The sequence below is a fragment of the Lipophrys pholis genome (assembly GCF_963383615.2).
Source record: "Lipophrys pholis genome assembly, chromosome: 21".
NCBI lineage: Eukaryota > Metazoa > Chordata > Actinopteri > Blenniiformes > Blenniidae > Lipophrys > Lipophrys pholis.
The window spans coordinates 14396400-14415245 of record NC_137649.1 but is presented as its reverse complement, the minus strand read 5'-3'; the positions used below and the strand labels follow the sequence as shown (position 1 = coordinate 14415245).

Here is an 18846-nt window from a genome sequence, read left to right as displayed (position 1 = left end):
GCAGTGAGTGCTATGTGTGTGTCTGAGTGTGACTTACGATGTAAAGTGCTCCGAGACTGCCTAAGCGGTGATACGTGGTGTGTAGGTGAAGTCCGACATTTTCACAGCAGACTAAACAAAATGTGTGCATTTCTATCTGTTTATGTTATGTCCAGCTGTTGTGATAAGTGTGCTGACAGACTCGGGCTGACCTGAACCTCAGTGTTATTATCTCTGTCCAAGCCTGACCACTAATGTGGCCCCAGCTCTCTTTCAACACATGGAGGGGAAAAAAAATAGTCCTCCCGTTCTTGTACAAGGGAATGAGCCGACTCCCACACTGCAGTTTGAACATGATGATGCCTAAAGTATCCTTGGTTGGCTGTCTGTTGATTACAGCTTGGTATTACTTACTGAACACTGTTGGTTGCGATTCGACTCTCACTGTGGGTTTGTCTAACTGCCTGACAATGACAGGGCACAACAGTGCAGATGATAGACAAGTGCCTCTTAAGGCAGGTGGTAGTGTTTTACCAGAATGATAAAGAAGAGAGATCTGAGTTAGAATCCCCGCATGAAATCATAGAGCACCGTAATGACACACAGATGTGAAGTAAACTCTGCAGACCTTTGCTGATACGGACATATCCTTGATTGTTTTGGACAATGACTTGTAATCTAATCTCGTCCTTTCTGGTGTTTACTGAAAAATCGGTGCGTTATCACAATGGTTTGAACAGTGCATGTGACTGAGGTCACACTGTTTCAGTATCTGCACGTCCTGTCGTCACACTTACTGCCTGAACCCACAATACAATTGTAATTATTAGACACAGTTACATTTTGAATGCTTTTTAAACTTTTTATTTTTTTATTTATTTTTATCTTTATCTACTCTACTTCACATAACCATAACATGAAGACCATTGATGGAAACTACAGAAATCCCCAATCTATCAGAAAAAAGAGACATTCACCTGATTGTATACATTAGTCATAATGATACGTCACTTAATCACAACATTTAAATTACAGGCAGGAGTCTATTATCTAGGGAAAACAAGCAGAAGCACTTGTTCACTGCATATTTTTTGATGATTCCTCAGCTATGAAATCAAACAAATTGTAGATGTGACTAGAACATTGACCTGCATTAACTTGCTTGACCGGCCACAGGTCCATTGATCTGCAGCTGTATTAATGTCCTGCAGAAAAAAAAACAATGACTCCATTTGGCAAGTTATAAGGATAATGTACACAAAAGAGAACACTTCCGTGTCACACTGACCACGCCAGGGAGGTCTGCATTAATGTCAGAACCACCCGATCTTTGTCTGCGCTCCTCCTAATAACCTTTTTTAATGGAGTTGGTTTTATCAAAAAGACCCATTCAGCATGTTGTGTGCTAACCTCGGTGAACCTCAGAAGATCCTCTGAGGTTCAGTGGAGTGAAGCAAAGCCTGTCTTAGGTTATTGTTAACCTGCTGTATTCCACATAAAGCTTTTGGATTTTGGAGTTTTGTCTTTTTCAGTCCCTGCTTCAGTTCAGTTTTGAAAGAACACTATTCAAATACCAAGAAATCCAATACCAAACAAACACGGCAACAGCAGAGAAACAAAGTATTCATGCACCCTGTACATAATAGAATTCAAGACGTCATTTTGCCTTGATAATATTTATTCTAGAATCACTGTTTTGAACAAATAGTGGTTTGCTGGCGTTTATAATACCCAAACCAAACTGTGTGCTAAACAGCAGTTATGATGTTTGCTTTAGAAGATGAGTCCCACAAAAATGTGTAGGATTGAAGGCAACTCACTGCAAAAAGCACGTTCAGTGCCCGCTCTAACCAAGTACATGTGACTGGTGAAGCCAATCTGAGCTCCGTGTCCAAAACTCCCAGCTGTGACGGCACCACACTCCCTGGAGTTTGCATGTTCTCTCAGTGGCTCTGTGGCTTTTCTCTACCTCCCCTGATTTCCTCCCACAATTCAAATACAGGCTTGATCTAATTGGTGCCACTGAATGGTCTGAATGTGTGTGGTTGTCTGAACTGCGATGCATGTGGGATCATTGTAGCTGTATATTTACAAGCTGAAATCTCACCAAAACCAAAACCAGGAGTGGAAACAGCTTCAGAAATCATGTTGTTGAACTGGGCTGAGATTTCAATCGCATTGAGGTTGGAGGCAGAGTAGGACTTTTTTTTCAGTTCACTTATTATTTTTCATGCTTTTACTTAAGAACTGTGCTCACAAAGCAAATGCATGTCCACCTGACTGACCAAACCTGACAAGTGTGAACAGCTTAGATTAATGTTACTGGTTCATTAGAGAAAGGAGAACCCATCCCTTTCAGATGGTACACTGTCAGGATATGATCCAAACGCTCTAATGGAACTCTTTCATGTCAGAAAGCCAAAGTAGGCTCCAGAATGTGGTACCAAAACTCGATGAGTTTACCCCTGACTCAAAACCTTCGGAGGTTTTCAATAGTGAGAATGATTGAAAAGGAATGTGGACTGCCAGCATTCGTCCCAGCCCTTGAAACGGTCTCTACATTACAAGGATGGCTTGCACCTACCCATGACAGTTGAGAAGACCCACCTGTATATAGACACGTTTATAAAAGTGCTAATTTTATCCTGATTAATACCTCATCAAAATGCCAGGCAGTCCTCAGGTCTCAGCTGGCTTTAATGCTGCCAAGTGTGGATTTTATTAACTGCCTGGAGTGAGCAGCTGTTGCCTTGGGCTAAAGATACCGCCATTGTTTAGATTAGCCTTGGCATATGTTGGAACATGCTTGTGCAATGTTACCTTTTATTTCTGTCACGGTTGAGCCTGGTCGAGTCCTGCCTCACTGTCCGTTCTCTCTGTGCTCCGTATCATTGACAATAACCGCGCTTCTGTCTAGGACTGCCGTTTGATGAGTTCAGCAGCTCTGCGTTCCGCTGACAGCTCTGCACGCCATTACCTCATAACTGTAGAGGAGGGAGTTTAGTCGAATGGCTTGATTTGATGATTCAGCATTGGTCACATCCTTGTTGACCCGGCGGAGCATCAGATAATGACGGAGCCTTGCTGGATTCGCTGTTGACCAGCCTCTCCCTCATCACGATAGAATAGATGGGGACATACCCGTGTTAAAGCTTTATGGGTGGCTTCAGTTTGAAAAGATCTGAGGTCATGCAGGGCTGTGAATACTTAACTTCAGAAACAATGGATGGCTGTTAGGATGACTTAATAGATATAGTTAGAACAGATTCCACAGTAACATGGTTAGGAGGTGGGGCTTTTTTTATAAATACATGTGCAGGAATGCTGGAAAAAAAAAAAAAAAAGACAGCTTAAGGACACGCCATAGAGGAGTATGCACAGTAAGTTACAGTAAGAGGAGTATGTAATGAATGTAGCAGCATGATGCCAGCTTTACACTGGGACTGAGGTTGTAGATATTATCAGTGTTGATGACATTAAATCGGGCTTGTGTATGTGTGTGTGGAGGGTCTGAAGGGGGAGTGCCACAACCGAGTGATTATCTCAATGATTGTTATGACCCCACACTGTCAACAGACCATCTATTTCTGTCATGCATCCATGTAAATGACGCCAACTGTGTGTGTGTGTGTGTGTGTGTGTGTGTGTGTGTGTGTGTGTGTGTGTGTGTGTGTGTGTGTGTGTGTGTGTGTGTGTGTGTGTGTGTGTGTGTGTGTGTGTGTGTGTGTGTGTGTGTGTGTGTGTGTGTGTGTGTGTGTGTGTGTGTGTGTGTGTGTGTGTGTGTGTGTGTTTGTGCCCACGTGTGGCGTGTATGAGGAGGGTTTAAATAGCCAAAACAGCTGGGATTTTGGAGTTTTAATTGGTAGTTGTGGTGAAGTGAGAGTGACCACGTTCACACTGTGGCATCTGAATTTGTGTGTGGCTGTGCATACACTTGCATTTGTGGGTGTCTCACCAGCAGAGGGGATGTGTGTTCTGCATTATAGTAAATCTCCTACGCTTTGCAGCTGTAGGGCAGGGGGGGTTGACTAAAGGCATGGTTGGAGGAGGGGGTTGAGTAGTTCCACTCACTCACATTGTGGAATGCAATCCCAACCCCAACGACCCAAAACCTTGGATGTTTTTGTACTATGTCACTATCCAGCTATGTCTTACGTTTCCAGTCATGCCTGCTTACATGCTTTGCATTATGGAATACTGTCAGACTATAACCTTAGACCTTTGGAGTATACCCTCATGTCCATTGTTTTAATTACAGAGACGGACTACAAGCTGAATCGTGTTTCTCTAACCTACACATTTCACCCTGACTAGTTTGATTTTGTCTTGAGACAAGACAGAAAAGGTTGTTGTCTTCTCAACATTTGACGAAAAACTTTACTTTTTTTTTTAACTTTATCTTGGCCTTTAATTGGAAGTTTCCTGTTTCCAATCCGACTGCTGACCCATAACCCCCGGCTGCATCAGAAGTTTGTAACAGCAAACTTTACTTCTATCATGCTTTATTTGTTCACAAATCTACAATAGCACTTCGGACAATTGTACTGTTTTTTTGAGGAGTCAAGTTGAAATGACGAAAGGGCATGTGTGGTAAAAAAGAAAAAATCACATCATTTGTTGTGATGCCCCAGTTTGGATGACGTAATGGACCAATTTATACAATATTGGTATATGCAGTACAATTACTATCAAAGACAGCTTTTGTTTTGGAGAGAATCAAATGTTTATCATATTGCACGTCTGTGAATGGAGACCGTAGGTTGTCTATGACCGTCTATGTTATCGTATAAAATAGGATGCTCTTATATACTGAAATATCCAAGTCCAATATATTTTTATATGACTGCATCATAATGCAGCATACCTGGCAATGGACTCGAACTTTCAAAACTACTGATATTTTACATTCACAACTAAGAATTTCATCAAGTCATTTGATTTGCTTGTATTCCTGCGAAATGGAACAATACCAGAAAAAAGCTCCACCAATGTGTTGACAGACATTTGCTCAACCTCGTCCACTTTGTATACGTTAGACAAGAGTGAGTGTGTTAATCACGCCCTCTGACACACACACTGTGAGCCACGCTTACATCAGGACATGTAGACATTTACGAACCCATTAATTCTCAGAGTGTAAGGTTGAAGCAATGCGTTCATTTAGGGGGTAGATAAACATGAAAGTTATGCCACATCGCGGCTTTGGGTCAGAAACATGCACGCACGCACGCACGCACAATTCAATAAGCTGCTGTCAGCTGGATGCTGTTAGAGTGTTACGCTGGGGGTTGGAGAGAAAAGAAATAGGGAGTGAAAAGAGGAATGAAATCTCAACACCTTCAGCTTCTGCCCTATTCACCTTGCATGTTTTTGTGCAGGCATGCCATTAGCTAAGTGAAAAATGATCGTCTATGCATGTGTGCGCGTCTAGTCGTGCGCTTGCTTATCTGTTTAAGAAGTACAAAAAAGATGTGAACCCAAATGAAAAAAAACTATTTTATGAGTCTAAGTGTGTGTAAACATTGATTCGATTTTTGAGGCACTCTTTTTTTTGTGTGTGTGTGTGTGTGTGTGTGTATCGAATGAATGTTGAGTCTCCACCGGCACTTTAATGTTGTAGAGTAGGCACTGGCTGCATGCTGATTGAAACCAGACGCTTCTGCTCAGGCTTCCTCCACACACACACACACACTTATATGCCCACACATTGTTTCAATGGACCTTTCCCCAACAATCCATTTAAGGGAAACATATTTTGGTAGTGCTGATTATTTTCACATCCAAGCTTTTATACTTACTTCATAAGAACTTTCAAATAATGCATGTCTTTATGCAGTTCCAAATGAGTTGTAACTCATCACATGACAGTTTCTCAAATATTTCAGCCAGACTTTAGTGGAGGTTTCCATCATTTTTGACTGATGCTTCACTCAGATAAAGGTAGAATTTAAGTGCATTTTAACCTTTTAAAACAGAAATTAGTGTTGATCAAGCTGTCCTTATTTAGAGGTAGATGTCACAGAGCCAAAGCAATCCAGGCATCAGGAAATGCTTTAAAGCGATACTCAAAATGTTTACTTCTCGGCAGTTGCCCATGTATACTCATATAGTCTAAAGTATGTTCAATTTATTGACTGAGGTCTGATCTCCTCTCAGATTTTGCCTGGTTTAATATTTCATTATATCCCCTTTGGCTTACAGGGCTTTGTCCTAACTGTGTTCTGCATTGGTCAGCACATGGCCCACAAACACAGACACGTACAGACATGCACACAGACTCCAGCCTGCAGAGCCCAGTAAAAACAAAGCTGGGCTCTGCCAGTGTAAACACAGGCCATTGTTATGGGCACTCTTTCCCGCCTCGTATCTTCGCGCCCTGTGGCGATCCGGGGCTCTGAGAGGTACAGCACTGGCGCGGGTCCATTCAGAGTTCTATTTAAGAACTGCGAGGAGTCATTTGTCCTGTGTTTATGTGGCCATGTCATTATAATGCATGCTGCAGAGTGTGATTTATGTGCTTGGGTTTCGCTCCCTTGCACTCTTCTTTCACTGTTTTACTGGTTCAGTCTTAAATGCTTGGCTCCGTAAGTGTGGTTTGTGGCCAGTTTACTTCCAGAGGTTTTAATTATTTTTAGAAAAGCAGTCATCTGTGCACTATATTGTACTTGACATGCTAACAAAAAAAAATAAATATCGGAGAAAACCCCAAAATACTAGTGGTGTCTCATGGTAAATCCACTGATCTTACAGTGTTGTTTTACGTTTTCCAGCTCGCGCATGCTTTCCTTTTACAGCCGTGTGTCAATTTTATGTCCGGTAACTGTGAAGGAATGTGAATGTCACATTATGGCATCTCTCAGCTGTGACCCTGGGCCACATGTGCAGCCAATTAGGACCAATCAGAAAGCTGTAATCAGGGCGTGGCGCTGAGATGGTGGCAGCGTGGCAGTGGGGGAGTTGTTGGGCCCATGATTAGTGTGTCAGGCTGATGAGGACGAACAGGGGGAGCTGCCAGGCTAAATCCCATTTCTTAAGTTTGCTGCAGTTTTTACCTCCTCATCTGGGGGCCTGTGTTTATTTAGTTTGAGCCAGCCAGACCCGGGTAAAACCTGGTTTCAGATTCATGGTGTTTTAACCTTTTTGGCCAACAGATTTGGTTGTGGTTTGCCACAGGGGATGATGCAATTACAGAAAGGTATTTAAATGTAAGAATATATGTTTTTACAATGTGCAGCACACCTCACACTATACGAGTATTTCTGGTCTCGCCATGCTCTGCAGTGTAGTGAATAGAAGTAATTTACGGCTCAACCTTCTGCAATTCGCGAAGTTAAAGAGCAGCGAGAGTATGTGGAACTATTTACGTTTTCTGATTGGCTCTGAACTTTCCTCCAGTATGATAGCGTCACGCGCTTTCATCCTGCATACATTTCTGTTTTTGTTCACGTGACACACAGACCCACAGACCCACATGTTAGGTTTCTTATAATTTCCATTCATTTCCTGCTGACTTTTACTCTCGATTGAGCCATAACGACTCAACTATATACTGACCCTAAACATATGTCTTCACCGCAACATTTTTTGATCCGTTTGTTAGTCTTATGGGGGCAATACTTTGTCTTCTATTCATTTCCTATAGACCAACTTGTGTTAGTACTCAGCTTAAGGTTCCCACCAGTATAGAAGAAAACAGGACTCTCGCATAAATACACACATTAATAGTAGGAAATACTAATGTGTGACTCTGAAAGCTTTGCGATTGCTTTTCTATTGTTTTCTTTGTGGAAACCACAGCACAAGCAGTGACTGCTACGCGATGATATAAATGGCTGGGATGGTTGGTGTAGACATAGAATATCATAAAAATTAAATAGGAAGTTTTACTCTGTTTTTTCTTCAGACATAAGCTCCCCATGGACCGCTGTTAAGTGTTTTCCATATGACGTGTTATTAAGTCGGACGTAATACTGAGCCAGTGGTCTTTGTACGCAAACCGTGTGCCGACCGAAGTTTTCCTCTCAATCTGCTCTGTCAGCTATCGAATGAAGGCAAAACATGTCGTAAATTATGTTTTAGAGGACTTCTGAGTGAAAACCTGTAAATGTCAGTGGTTAAATGCCCCTGCACAATCGTTTCATCAGTGCTTACAATTGGAAAGAGCTTGTAATGTATCCAAGACACAAGTAGTATTTAGTGAAAGGGGGGAGTGTGGTCTGTACTGCTCTTTCCTGCACTTTGATTGGATTTTGGAACCATGCCAAAATATGTTTCTGGAAACTTGATCAGCATGTTTATTCATTGTTTTTTGTTTTTTTTAACAACTGGGTGCATTTTTTTTTACCCCAATTCACAAGAAAAAAACAAATAACTGCCATGTTTTTACCGTTTTCACATAGTCTTGGGGTTTATTTGATTTTACCTTATTTGCTTTTATCTTGTTTTATCTTGCTCTATGACTTCTAGAATAAATAAAGTTTGTCTGAACTGAGCTGGACATGTCTCAATTTCACTATTACAACCACTAATGTCAGCAAAACCAGGAGGCAGATTTCCCTCGACGACCTGTTTGTTTGTCCAGGCTATTGAAAATACAAGGGGGAAAAAAAAATGAAAAAACGTGAAACAGCTGGATGGGCAGACGAGCACGGTGACCGGAGCATGGCCCTGCCTCCAAAACCGCATGTGAGCGGGCAGGAATGTACGGCCCTCTGCTGTGTGGGTTTGTGTCTGGGAGAAAGAGCGCAGACTCCCTGACTCACAGGACACTGTTAGGTCGGGGGGGGCAGTCGAGGGCTGAGGAGGTGGGAGCGACTTCAGTTTTGGGAATCGGCGTGCAGAGTTTGGGGGGGAGTATGTGAATCACAGCCGCGACGCTGCCTACAACCGTCTGCTTCATTTTCTCTCCCATCAGTGTTTTTGCTCTTATTTGATGCTGTTAATCTTTGTCAGCAACGTCCTTTGTCATATATAAAATACGACTTGTAATGCTCTTTGCACATGTGAAAAAAACAAATCACTGCCATGTTTTTCGAAGCTCTTTTCTCACATGAGTTTTGCAGAGTTCCTCTCATACTGAGAAAGTCAACGGATGATTAGTACATTGGCGAAAACCATTATTTCTCTGCTTTCTGATCTTTTAGAGGCATCATTTACAGTCCATACATTTTGAGTATACAGTGATTCCCTTAAACCTAAACTTGCTTTCTTTGCTCCATCTTCTCTTCAAAGTTCCAAAGAAGCTGTTGCAGGAGCAGGGCCCCAGACCACCTGTGTACCACCAACCACCCAGCACCCATGACCCCAACATAGTGGGAGACGGCCCTCCAGAGGGGAGCTTGGTCAAAAGGCCCGACACTGTTCCAGGTGAGCAAAATGACAAACATCTAAGCTTATACACACACTTGTGGACCCCCCACAGAGAGCAGTTAACACTAAGCAGTCTTGGGGCCTCCCAGCTATCAAGGGCAACCATAATTTAGGTCTCAAACTAGGGCCACGTATGTATGCATATTAAAAGTCATACAAGTTGAACTGCTTCCATATGCTACCAAGCAGAACTATTGCTTTAGAGCATTGATGATCAGTGATGGTAAAAGTAAATAAAATACTTTCCCAAGAAGCAATGAGTGTACTATAGGCTACTTGCAAGTTTCTCGTAATGTCAAATACTCGGCGGACGAAGGAAGTCGTAGACAGAACAAGAACAATTAGGTGAAGGAATGAAAACAGAGAGACGCCAGCAAAGAAAGAAACTCAAACAAAAAGTCATTCATGAAGGATGGTGGCCTGCATCCAGCACGATAATTATTCTGCTCAGCTACCGGCACTGTGATCAGGAAGATAGATGAATGAATGAGGAGTTGCATGAGGGAAGGACAGAAGATGTGTGCCGTCGCATTGACAGGGTCCAACGCATGAATGCCTTCACTTCCGTGCACTAGCCTTCAACAGTCCAAGCACAGTTTGTGTGGAAGAACCTGCTTTTCCTCTTTTTGATTGGGTGATAGCAAACAGAAGAAAGAACATTCAAGACTACGAGATATGTTTACACTTCTATCTGATTAGATTGGCCCTATATAACAGAAAGAACAATGAAGGCGGTGAAACCTAAGTTTATGATCTGATCAGAGTCCATGTGAACGGCACACTGGATTGATGTTTCCCATTGTTGGAGCCGTGTGTGCATGCCGTTCATGTAGATTCACCGCATGTCGCTTTACCAACTGTGTTTTGAGGAAAAACACCAACAGGAAAGAAGAACTGGTCAAGGTAGGAGGAATGCTGCCACATCACACACAAAAGCACTTCATGCTCATCTCTTTGGGATCAAGACTGTTTCTTTGGTTTTGCAAAGGAATACACCCCCCCCCAAAAAAAAAACAACTTCTCCTTGCAGTGTGGTGTCGGATCATGTGTGCACAAACGGCACCAACACCAATCGGAGGGCATCCTTGCTGCATGAAAACCTGCACATCAAACTGATCACTTTCATCATGGAAACAGAACAGCGTGATCTCTCAACAAACAAAAAAGTTACAATACCAACACAAATTGTTGGTGTGTTTGTATGGACCAAACAATAAATGTGACATTTAATAGAAACAACCTCTTTCTCTCAGAAAAACATGAATCACCGTTCTAATCAGTTCAGTGTTTATTTTGACTCTTACATACTGCTCAAAATTAGCCCATTTTCAAATTTGAAAGCAGTAACAATAATACTGTGAATGTAAACTTGAAACATCTCAAAGTTTCAAAGATGCTCAAGTCTCCAAAATATTGTCATTGCATATTTACAATATATCATGTAAAATACCTCCTTTGTGTGTTTCACATAAACTGTTAAATTCTTAAGTGCTGCATCTTCTCCTGTTAACACACTCCAGTAGAAGTGGCTTACAAGTGAAATCTTTCTGCCAGGGACTTTAAATGAACACCATCATATAAAGTTACATTTTTTTTTTTTTTTAGCTAGACAAATAATGTTTTATCTTTGTGAACTGTGATCTTGTCCAGAATTTAAATAAATCTGTGTGACTTTAAACACTATTTGGCAGAACAGGATCATTTTGTCAGACTGAGCTCAAAACAAAAGACTAAAGTTATAGACCACAGGATTTTGGCATGTTATTACTTCCATCTTGGGTCCCGAGTGCGATTCACTGTGGCATTTTTGAACTTCGGTTCCCACAGATTATTTGGCAGTTCAAGTATTTTAGTATTTTTCCAGTGAAGTTATTTTCATCCCTTTTTCTGTAACAATCACTTTACCCAAAAGTACCCAGATCTTCCCTTTTCTTCTCAGATCACACCTCTGGTAATGGCAATGAAATTATACGCTTATATATATATATATCACTCTAATGAGGCTGTTTCAACACATTTCTTTTTAGAGCCCATTCCCCCCAAAGAAATAACTAACGTGCATTCATTATTGCTGATTGCACTTAAGTGTATTATTATAAGCAAACAGTCTTGAATCATTGTGACGCCACCCTATTTTCTATCGGCTGGCAATTTATGCGTCACAAAGGCTGCTGTTGAATATTTGCTGAGCTGTGTACCACAACAGTAGATCCAGGTGGAAACATTTACGTCCTCAGCGAGCAATTCCCGTCTAAACTGCATTTATTAGATAAAGAGAGCCTGACGCACCACAAGGGCTCTGCAATTAGAGGTCAGCAGTGTCTGTGACAGTTCACCAAAACATATTTATCATTGACATGAGTGTTAAACATGTAAATATGACTGAATACCACCACACCCACTCAACCCTCTGAGTCTGTTGTCACTCCCCTGGATGTATTTTGGGCTCTTGAGGCTGCTGGTCGCACGCTCTCTTGCATCACGCAGCATAAAGTAGAATGTAAACACTGAAAGAAACTACACAGGTTGTTACGTCTAAAAATAGAACTCTCTTTGGCAACAGTTGAAAAGCTCCTCAAAATCCCGACGTGCAAATTCAAGCCATGTGGTTTTCTGTTTACTAATGACCTGAGTCAGAATGAATGGAACAGAAACGGATGCTTAGTTATCTTCTGAGTCACGCCGTTTCCCCTGAAGATGTCTGCATATCTCCAGCCAACCACTAAGAGACTGCCAGTGATTCACTGTTTTCACTGATGTTGTCACATATCCTCAGACAACACACTCTCGCTTTACTGTAACTCCAAACGACAGCGTCATAATCTGACCGGACATGTGGTCATTTTCTCCTTAAAGACTCCCAGGCTGTGTTTCATTGAGTGTTGGACCACAGATTCTGATCTCCTATCCATATTGTAAGAGCATTTAAAGATACTGAATATAAACATATGTGTCTGAGATAGTAATTTAAAAGTACCACAAATTACTTCATCCTATTTGGACTATAATTAAATGTGTCTTAAACTGACCTTATGTGTTCATGTCTTCTTTTTTTTTTTTTTACAGATAAGAAAAAGGTTCGGGAGACCAACCCAAACGAGGAGAAGTCTTTGGAAACGGGAAGAGAAGGAGGAGAAGGTGAACGTCCACTGCAGCCGCCGGGCATGAATCCCATCATCAACTCCACCTCCGGCACCAGCATGGCTCTCATCAGCAACGCACTGGCGGCGTACACCTACATATCAGGTCTGACAACATTCATCTCATCCAGTGTTGCATTACATCGAGCGAATCTCTATCCTGAGATTTCAAAAAAAATAACAAAAAAATCTGTTTTTATTGGTAAAAACAAATGAAAAAGTCAGTGCATGGTGTGTCTATAAGATTTGTTTGGACTTCAAGTTTGGATGATCCTTAAGGGAGTATGTCAGTGTGCATGCAGCCAAGTTGAAATATTCACAGTACTTGAGCATTAACATAGCATTCTTTATTCCCCTAATGATGTGAGGTTTTATTTCATTCATACAGGCTTCATAGGGTCACACCGTAGTCTGGTTTGAGTGGTGAAGATGGGCATTTACTTAGTTTGATTCATTCATCAATCTTCTATATCATCACCCAACTTCGAGTCACAGAGCACTGACACAGTTAAATGTCATTACTAAACCAAGACGTCAAGCCAAGGAAGTGGCTCAACAGGAAAGATGAAGGAATGTCACATTGTGTCGGTAATCAACTGAACTTAACACTTCCCTCCCTCATTTTCACGTTCCGTCCTCCTCTCCAACAGACCACCCGGAGAGGGCTGCACTATTCTTCGTCTGTGGGGTGTGTTTGGGGCTCTTCCTCACTCTCTTCGCCCTGGTGGTCCAGATCTCCTGTCGCACCGACTGCCAGCCCCGTCAACGGCCTCCCGCCAAGAAGCGAGCGCGCCCCGTGGATTCCTCCTCCGACTCCAGCGACTCGGACTCGGACTGGGACACCACCTCGGACCTGTCGGCGCGGCGGCACCGGCGCTTCGAGCGCACGCTCAACATGAATGTGTTCACGTCGGCAGAGGAGCTGGAGAGAGCGCAGCGGCTTGAGGAAAGGGAGCGAATCATCCGAGAGATCTGGATGAATGGGCAACCGGACATACCGGGGACGCGGAGTCTCAATCGGTATTACTAAAGACTGCTGAGGAGCTTTTCATGAAGCTGAGTCTTAAAACAGAATTGAGGATGAACTTGAGCTGGACACGGAAAGAGACGAGCTCCAGGTGATGCTTCATGAACAGGCGTGCAGACGACTGTTATACTCCGACGAGAACGGTGGGAGGCTTTGCAGACTTGGGAAGAAAGTCGTCGTCTGCTGGTCTGCATATTCCTCCGGGTATCATTAGCGATACCCCACTCAGTAGGATAATAAGCTCCCACTCTGCATTGTAAGCTTGCCTCACTGCCGGCACTAACCAAGGAAGTGAGAGGTTGAAAGGCTGCATTGCTTTGCCCCTGACCTCAGCAGGCCTTTTTTTGAAGTGAGGATTTATGCGTGAGCTGCCTTCGACATAAACAGGCCTGCGGGGACTGCATAGGGACTGAAGGACCGAGGCCTCTGGCGGGTCTGTTTCGTGCAGACCGCAGGGCAGCTGGAAGAGACTTTATGCTCAGTACCCTCCAGTATTCAAGTGTGAACATTAACCGAGTGCAGAGCAAGTTCATTCGCGATGGGACAACGTAAGACAATCTTTCCACAGTGAATAACCACACTGCCTTTTGAGCTATGTTAAAACCAAAAGATATTGTGGGGGGAACTTATTGCAACCCTTATGAAATATATTTTATAATATTTAATAGTTTATTGATGTTTATTTTTGTTCTCAAGTATGGTTTATTATGAGATATTTTTATACTTGGCGAAGGTTGTCCGGCACCTCAGGGATGCAATCCTAGTGTTTGTGTTTGGTTGATGTATTTGCTTCCGAAAGGGGATCAGCCCATTTGAACAGCTTTGTCAGCATTTCCTGAAAAGAATTAGATATCATATAAAGAGCCTCAAAGAGGCGTTAGTGGTTTAAGCTTATCTTTGATACAGTTTGTTTAACTCACTCAAGATCACAGCTAGTGTGTCTAACTGGTCAAACTATTTATTAATCTGAAATCTTGCGTTTTTCTTTCTCATCGTGAATATTGCCCTCATGGTCATTACTGTTGCTTTGCTGCAGTGGAGCATTGTAAAAGTCTGAATGTTTCTGTTAAACATTGCACTTGCCATTTCCCTCGATGTAACGTACAAAGAAACCAGAATATGCCAACTTTGTACCAGTAGTTTTTGCTAGAATAATTTTTCTGGTCATTGCTCATAAAAGATTGTGTTGTTTTCACACCATGTGCCAACTATGCCCTTATTTCAAATATATCAGTGCTAAACAGATGTCCATGTCCATCTGAAGAAGGAAATGGCACTGCAAAAAAAACAACAAAGTTCACAATGGACACATGACCTGTGTCTCTTAAATCATGCTGCCAGTTTATTGATATAAGCTACTGTTAGTCCAGACTTGTTTGTGCTTCTCTGGACACAAGCATAAAAATAACCAGTTTTCATCAAAATAGCCATGTATTTTTATGACCGAGAGTTTAATTATAGTATACACAGGATATTTTAGTATCCTCATCAAGACCACCACTCCTCATAGTTTTTTTTTTTTTTGGTTGTTGTTTTTTTCTAATTGGTATAAAAGGTGTCGATTACTGGTAACAGGAGACCAAAATATGACTTTTGTGCTTAGAATAAAACTGTTTAAAAAAGAAACGAAAAGCTGGCTCCCATCCTTGTGTTTGGTCTGAAATTGCTTGATTTTCTTGTTTGTGCTTGTGTGTATTGCAGAATTTGGTCAGTTAATATTTTGATAGTACAAATGATTCTTGATTTATACAGGTTTTATTCCTCTGGGGATTAATGAAGTATTTTCTATACTTCTATTGTAAGCATTTAGAAGCCAAAACGACTTCAGTGAGTTTTATTGGCGGAGGTCGCCCCCTGGTGGTAATGTCAGGCCTCGACACTGTAAACGCATACACGACAATCACACAATATTGCTGATATTAAAAAGAAAAACCTTTTTAACGCCTGCCTGTGTTCATTCCAGAGCAAATAATACACGCAGTTTTTGTGAATGTAACTTAATTTGTACGGAACGTATCAAATTGGTTTCGTCCGGCCGTTTCCATGGATACCATAATAAACTTACCGTGGGGGGTAGTGAGGCTGTTTTTCACGCCAAAGAAAAAGACTTGCTAGATCCGCTCAATAAGACAAACTTATCCCGGTGAACAATTTGTGAACACGTACTCTATTTGTATTCAATTTGAGATCGAAAATGACATACAATTTCAACAACGAGGGATTACCGTTTTTGCCAGGAAGTTCATTCCGGGACGCTCCGGTGAGTAAATTCCTCCGTTAGACTCAAACGTAGAACCTTCGTTATTTCGTTTAAAATGTCAAGTTTAACTCTACCTGTGATAATTCCAGGGTTTTGCAGAGCAGAAGGAATAATAATGTTTTGTATATATTTCCCACCTGGGAAGGGAACTTTTCACCTGACTTTTTCCTGAATTTGACTTTTATATCTTGTTCAACCTTTTCTAATTTGTTCCCTCCTAAATAATTTTGCTCTCTAGAAGTCAGCGTTTCACCTGCGCCAGACTTTGAACTATAGGAATGGCATTCCTCTGGCCCAGCGTGTCAGCGTCTACCCTGGCCAGGATCATCTTTCCTCAGAGTTTCATCTGAGCCACCAGGACATCGCTGACCTTACTTATGGACCGTCCGACCGGAAGCTGCACAAAGACTTCATTCCAGCCCACGTTGCCCTCGACAAGAAGGTCCAGTGACGCGTGAAAGTACAGGAACATACGGGGGTCATCCATTCCCCGATAAGTCTCCTGTTTGACCTTTATTCTGTGTTTCAGGTGCTGCGTTACTACGCCTATTTCATGGAGGACATCTTGGATTCCCCAGAGCCGAAGCGCTGTGTGCACCCCGTGTTTATTTACTACTACCTTGTGGATGACAGCATGTGCATCTTTGAGCCCAGAGTACACAACTCTGGGAGACCGCAGGGACAGCGGGTCAAACGTCAGCGTTTTCCTAAAAATGAACACGGAGATTATTACAAGTGGACCGACCTCAACCTCAGTATGGACCTGGATGTGTATGGGGTCAAATACCGCATCACACAATGTGACGCCTTCACAAGGGTACAACACTTTCAATATCTTGTTCTATTCTCTTCACAAGAACTTCTTCTCGTGTTGAAGCATGAATCCAATCGTGGCTCTTTCTCATGATCAGGAGTTCATGGAGAGTGAGGGCGTACTTGTGAATGACCCAGAGCCAATGCCAGTAGATCCTTATAGCAAACATGGTGAGAGGCCTCGGCCCTCACAGAGCACTCCCTCCAAACCAGACAAGTTGTACCAGTTTCTCAATATGGATGGCAAGGTGGGGGACATGTCACTTAATCCAAACTTTGTTTTTTTGTAAAGATTACTGCCACAGATCCTCAGTAATCCTCCATAATCAAGCACTAGTTATTCTGAAAATACCAATGCAGTACAAAGAATCTAGAAGACGTCAATAATGTTCTAGAACCTCTACCAACAGACTCAAGTATCAAAACCTAATGAATATTTTAGTTGTTATTTGATGTTGACAATGGGACACGTACGGGGCACTGCAGTGCTGCTCTGTGGCTGATTGTTACCCTTCTCTTTACAGGTCTTGCGTTTCTTTGCTCTGCTTGATGATGCCGGCGAGACGCGGTCTGTTAAAATCCACTATTACCTGGCGGATGACACAGTAGAAATCATCAACGTCCATGAACCCAACAGCAGCCGGGATCCTTTCCCTGCTCTGCTGCACAGACTGAAGCTCCCCAAGCAAATCAAAAAAGGTGTGATTTAATGTTGTTTCGTGATCAAATCCTAGCTTCAGGTTTCTTTTTTTTTTTCATTCACAATAGCTTTTCCCTCTTACTGCACGTTTATGTGTCACATTAAAAAAGCTTCAAGATGTGATTCTATCTTTGCAGAGAACTTCCCCAGCTGTGTGATGGAGGTGTCAGATGAAGACGTGGAGTATATTTCCCCCGAAGACTTCCAGTTGGGTAAAACGATAAATCTTCAGGGTCGAAACTTCCAGCTGTACGAGTGTGACGGTTTCACTAAAGAATACTACCAGAGGAACCACCCAGACATGGAGATGAAATCTGTTGAGATTCCAAAGAAGTCTGGTGTTCTTCGGGACAGGAAGAAGGTGAAGCGTTGAGCTTTATTTTGTCCGTGGTTCTCTGTAGTTTTGCAGGTTTGTGTTGTTTTATCTGTGTTCATTTCTTCCCTTCTATTGTCCGCCACGTATTTACAGGAGATTCCTCCCTACAATGGTTTTGGTTCACTTGAAGACTCTCTCCAGAATTGCTTGTATCTGATTCCTAAACCTCCCAAAATCAATTCATTACAGAGAATGGAAAAGCAAAATGAAGTGTTGCGCTATAGCGCCCGGATGGTGAGATAATATTTCCTTTTATCCGCTGCCTGTTTGTTACTTACAGTATCAGACCTGTACCACTCCATTGTTGAGGATTATAAAATACTGGAAGATAAACCTCATTTCTTGATGTGGAATAGTGATTTCAAATTTTTTTTAGTAACCCACCACTATCATCTGTGTCACATTAAGACCCAATCGCTCGATCCACATATAAAAACAAGAAAACACCAGGCCTATTTCTGTGTCCCCCTCGCAGGAATCCCAGCACCCTGAGGATGAAGGTCGCCGGTTCACACTCTCGTACTACCTTGCAGATGACATGATCAGTATTTTTGAAAAGTCCTCCAGCCTCTGTTTCTTCGGTGGCAAGTTCTTAAAAAAGACTCGTGTCCCCAAACCGGGCTCCACGGTGGAAAATCCACAGTACTACTCGCCCGCAGACTTTGCAATTGGAGCCACTGTGGAAGGTAACAAGTTCATACCCTGGAGTGACTCTAAAAGTGATATTTTTTGAAATATCTACAGCATTTTCTACCCAACACGCTAAAACAGGAATGTGCAGGATTCTTATCAGGATACATTTTGTTTCATGAGGGAGTTTGCGCCGCAGCACAAGAGCTCAGATAACTAATAGATTTAATATCCGTTAGTTTTCAGCCACTGCTTTGTGTTGACCGACGCCGACCGTTACGTTCTGAAATACCTGGAGTCCACCTGGGATCAGATCCCCTCTCAGACACTGGATTCTGTGCGACAGAAGCTTGGTGTGGGGATGGCCAATCAGCAGCCAGCTGACCAAACGGGTAATCACTTTTGATCCGTGTCGCTTCTTTTCTACAAATGTAAAATGACTCATGCAGATTTTTCTCTCATTTCTTTGCCAGATCTTGCAGAACCATCTCAGTGATGGAAAAGACAGTCCTACAATTACATTGGTCAAAAATGTCTTGTGGTACAAATAAA

At 42.3% G+C, this 18846-nt stretch overlaps 2 protein-coding genes across 2 annotated transcripts in view; both read left to right on the top strand.

Annotated features, from left to right (window-relative positions):
- Positions 1–15125, top strand: part of eva1aa (eva-1 homolog A, regulator of programmed cell death a) — a gene marked incomplete at its 5' end in the record, with an annotated part of 70028 nt that extends 54903 nt beyond the window's left edge. Inside the window, 3 exons of the mRNA XM_080490628.1 lie at positions 9211–9345; positions 12415–12594; positions 13139–15125. Of these exons, the coding sequence (XP_080346754.1) occupies positions 9211–9345; positions 12415–12594; positions 13139–13518 (695 nt within the window). The 3' untranslated portion in view covers positions 13519–15125. The remainder of the gene's footprint in view (positions 1–9210; positions 9346–12414; positions 12595–13138) is intronic.
- Positions 15126–15709: 584 nt separating this feature from the next.
- Positions 15710–18790, top strand: efhc1 (EF-hand domain (C-terminal) containing 1; the record flags this gene model as incomplete). Its single annotated transcript, XM_080491092.1, has 10 exons — positions 15710–15775; positions 16014–16217; positions 16305–16592; positions 16687–16836; positions 17113–17287; positions 17426–17649; positions 17758–17898; positions 18140–18350; positions 18534–18686; positions 18768–18790. 10 exons carry the CDS (start codon positions 15710–15712, stop codon positions 18788–18790), a joined length of 1635 nt encoding a protein of 544 aa, XP_080347218.1.
- Positions 18791–18846: the final 56 nt, after the last annotated feature.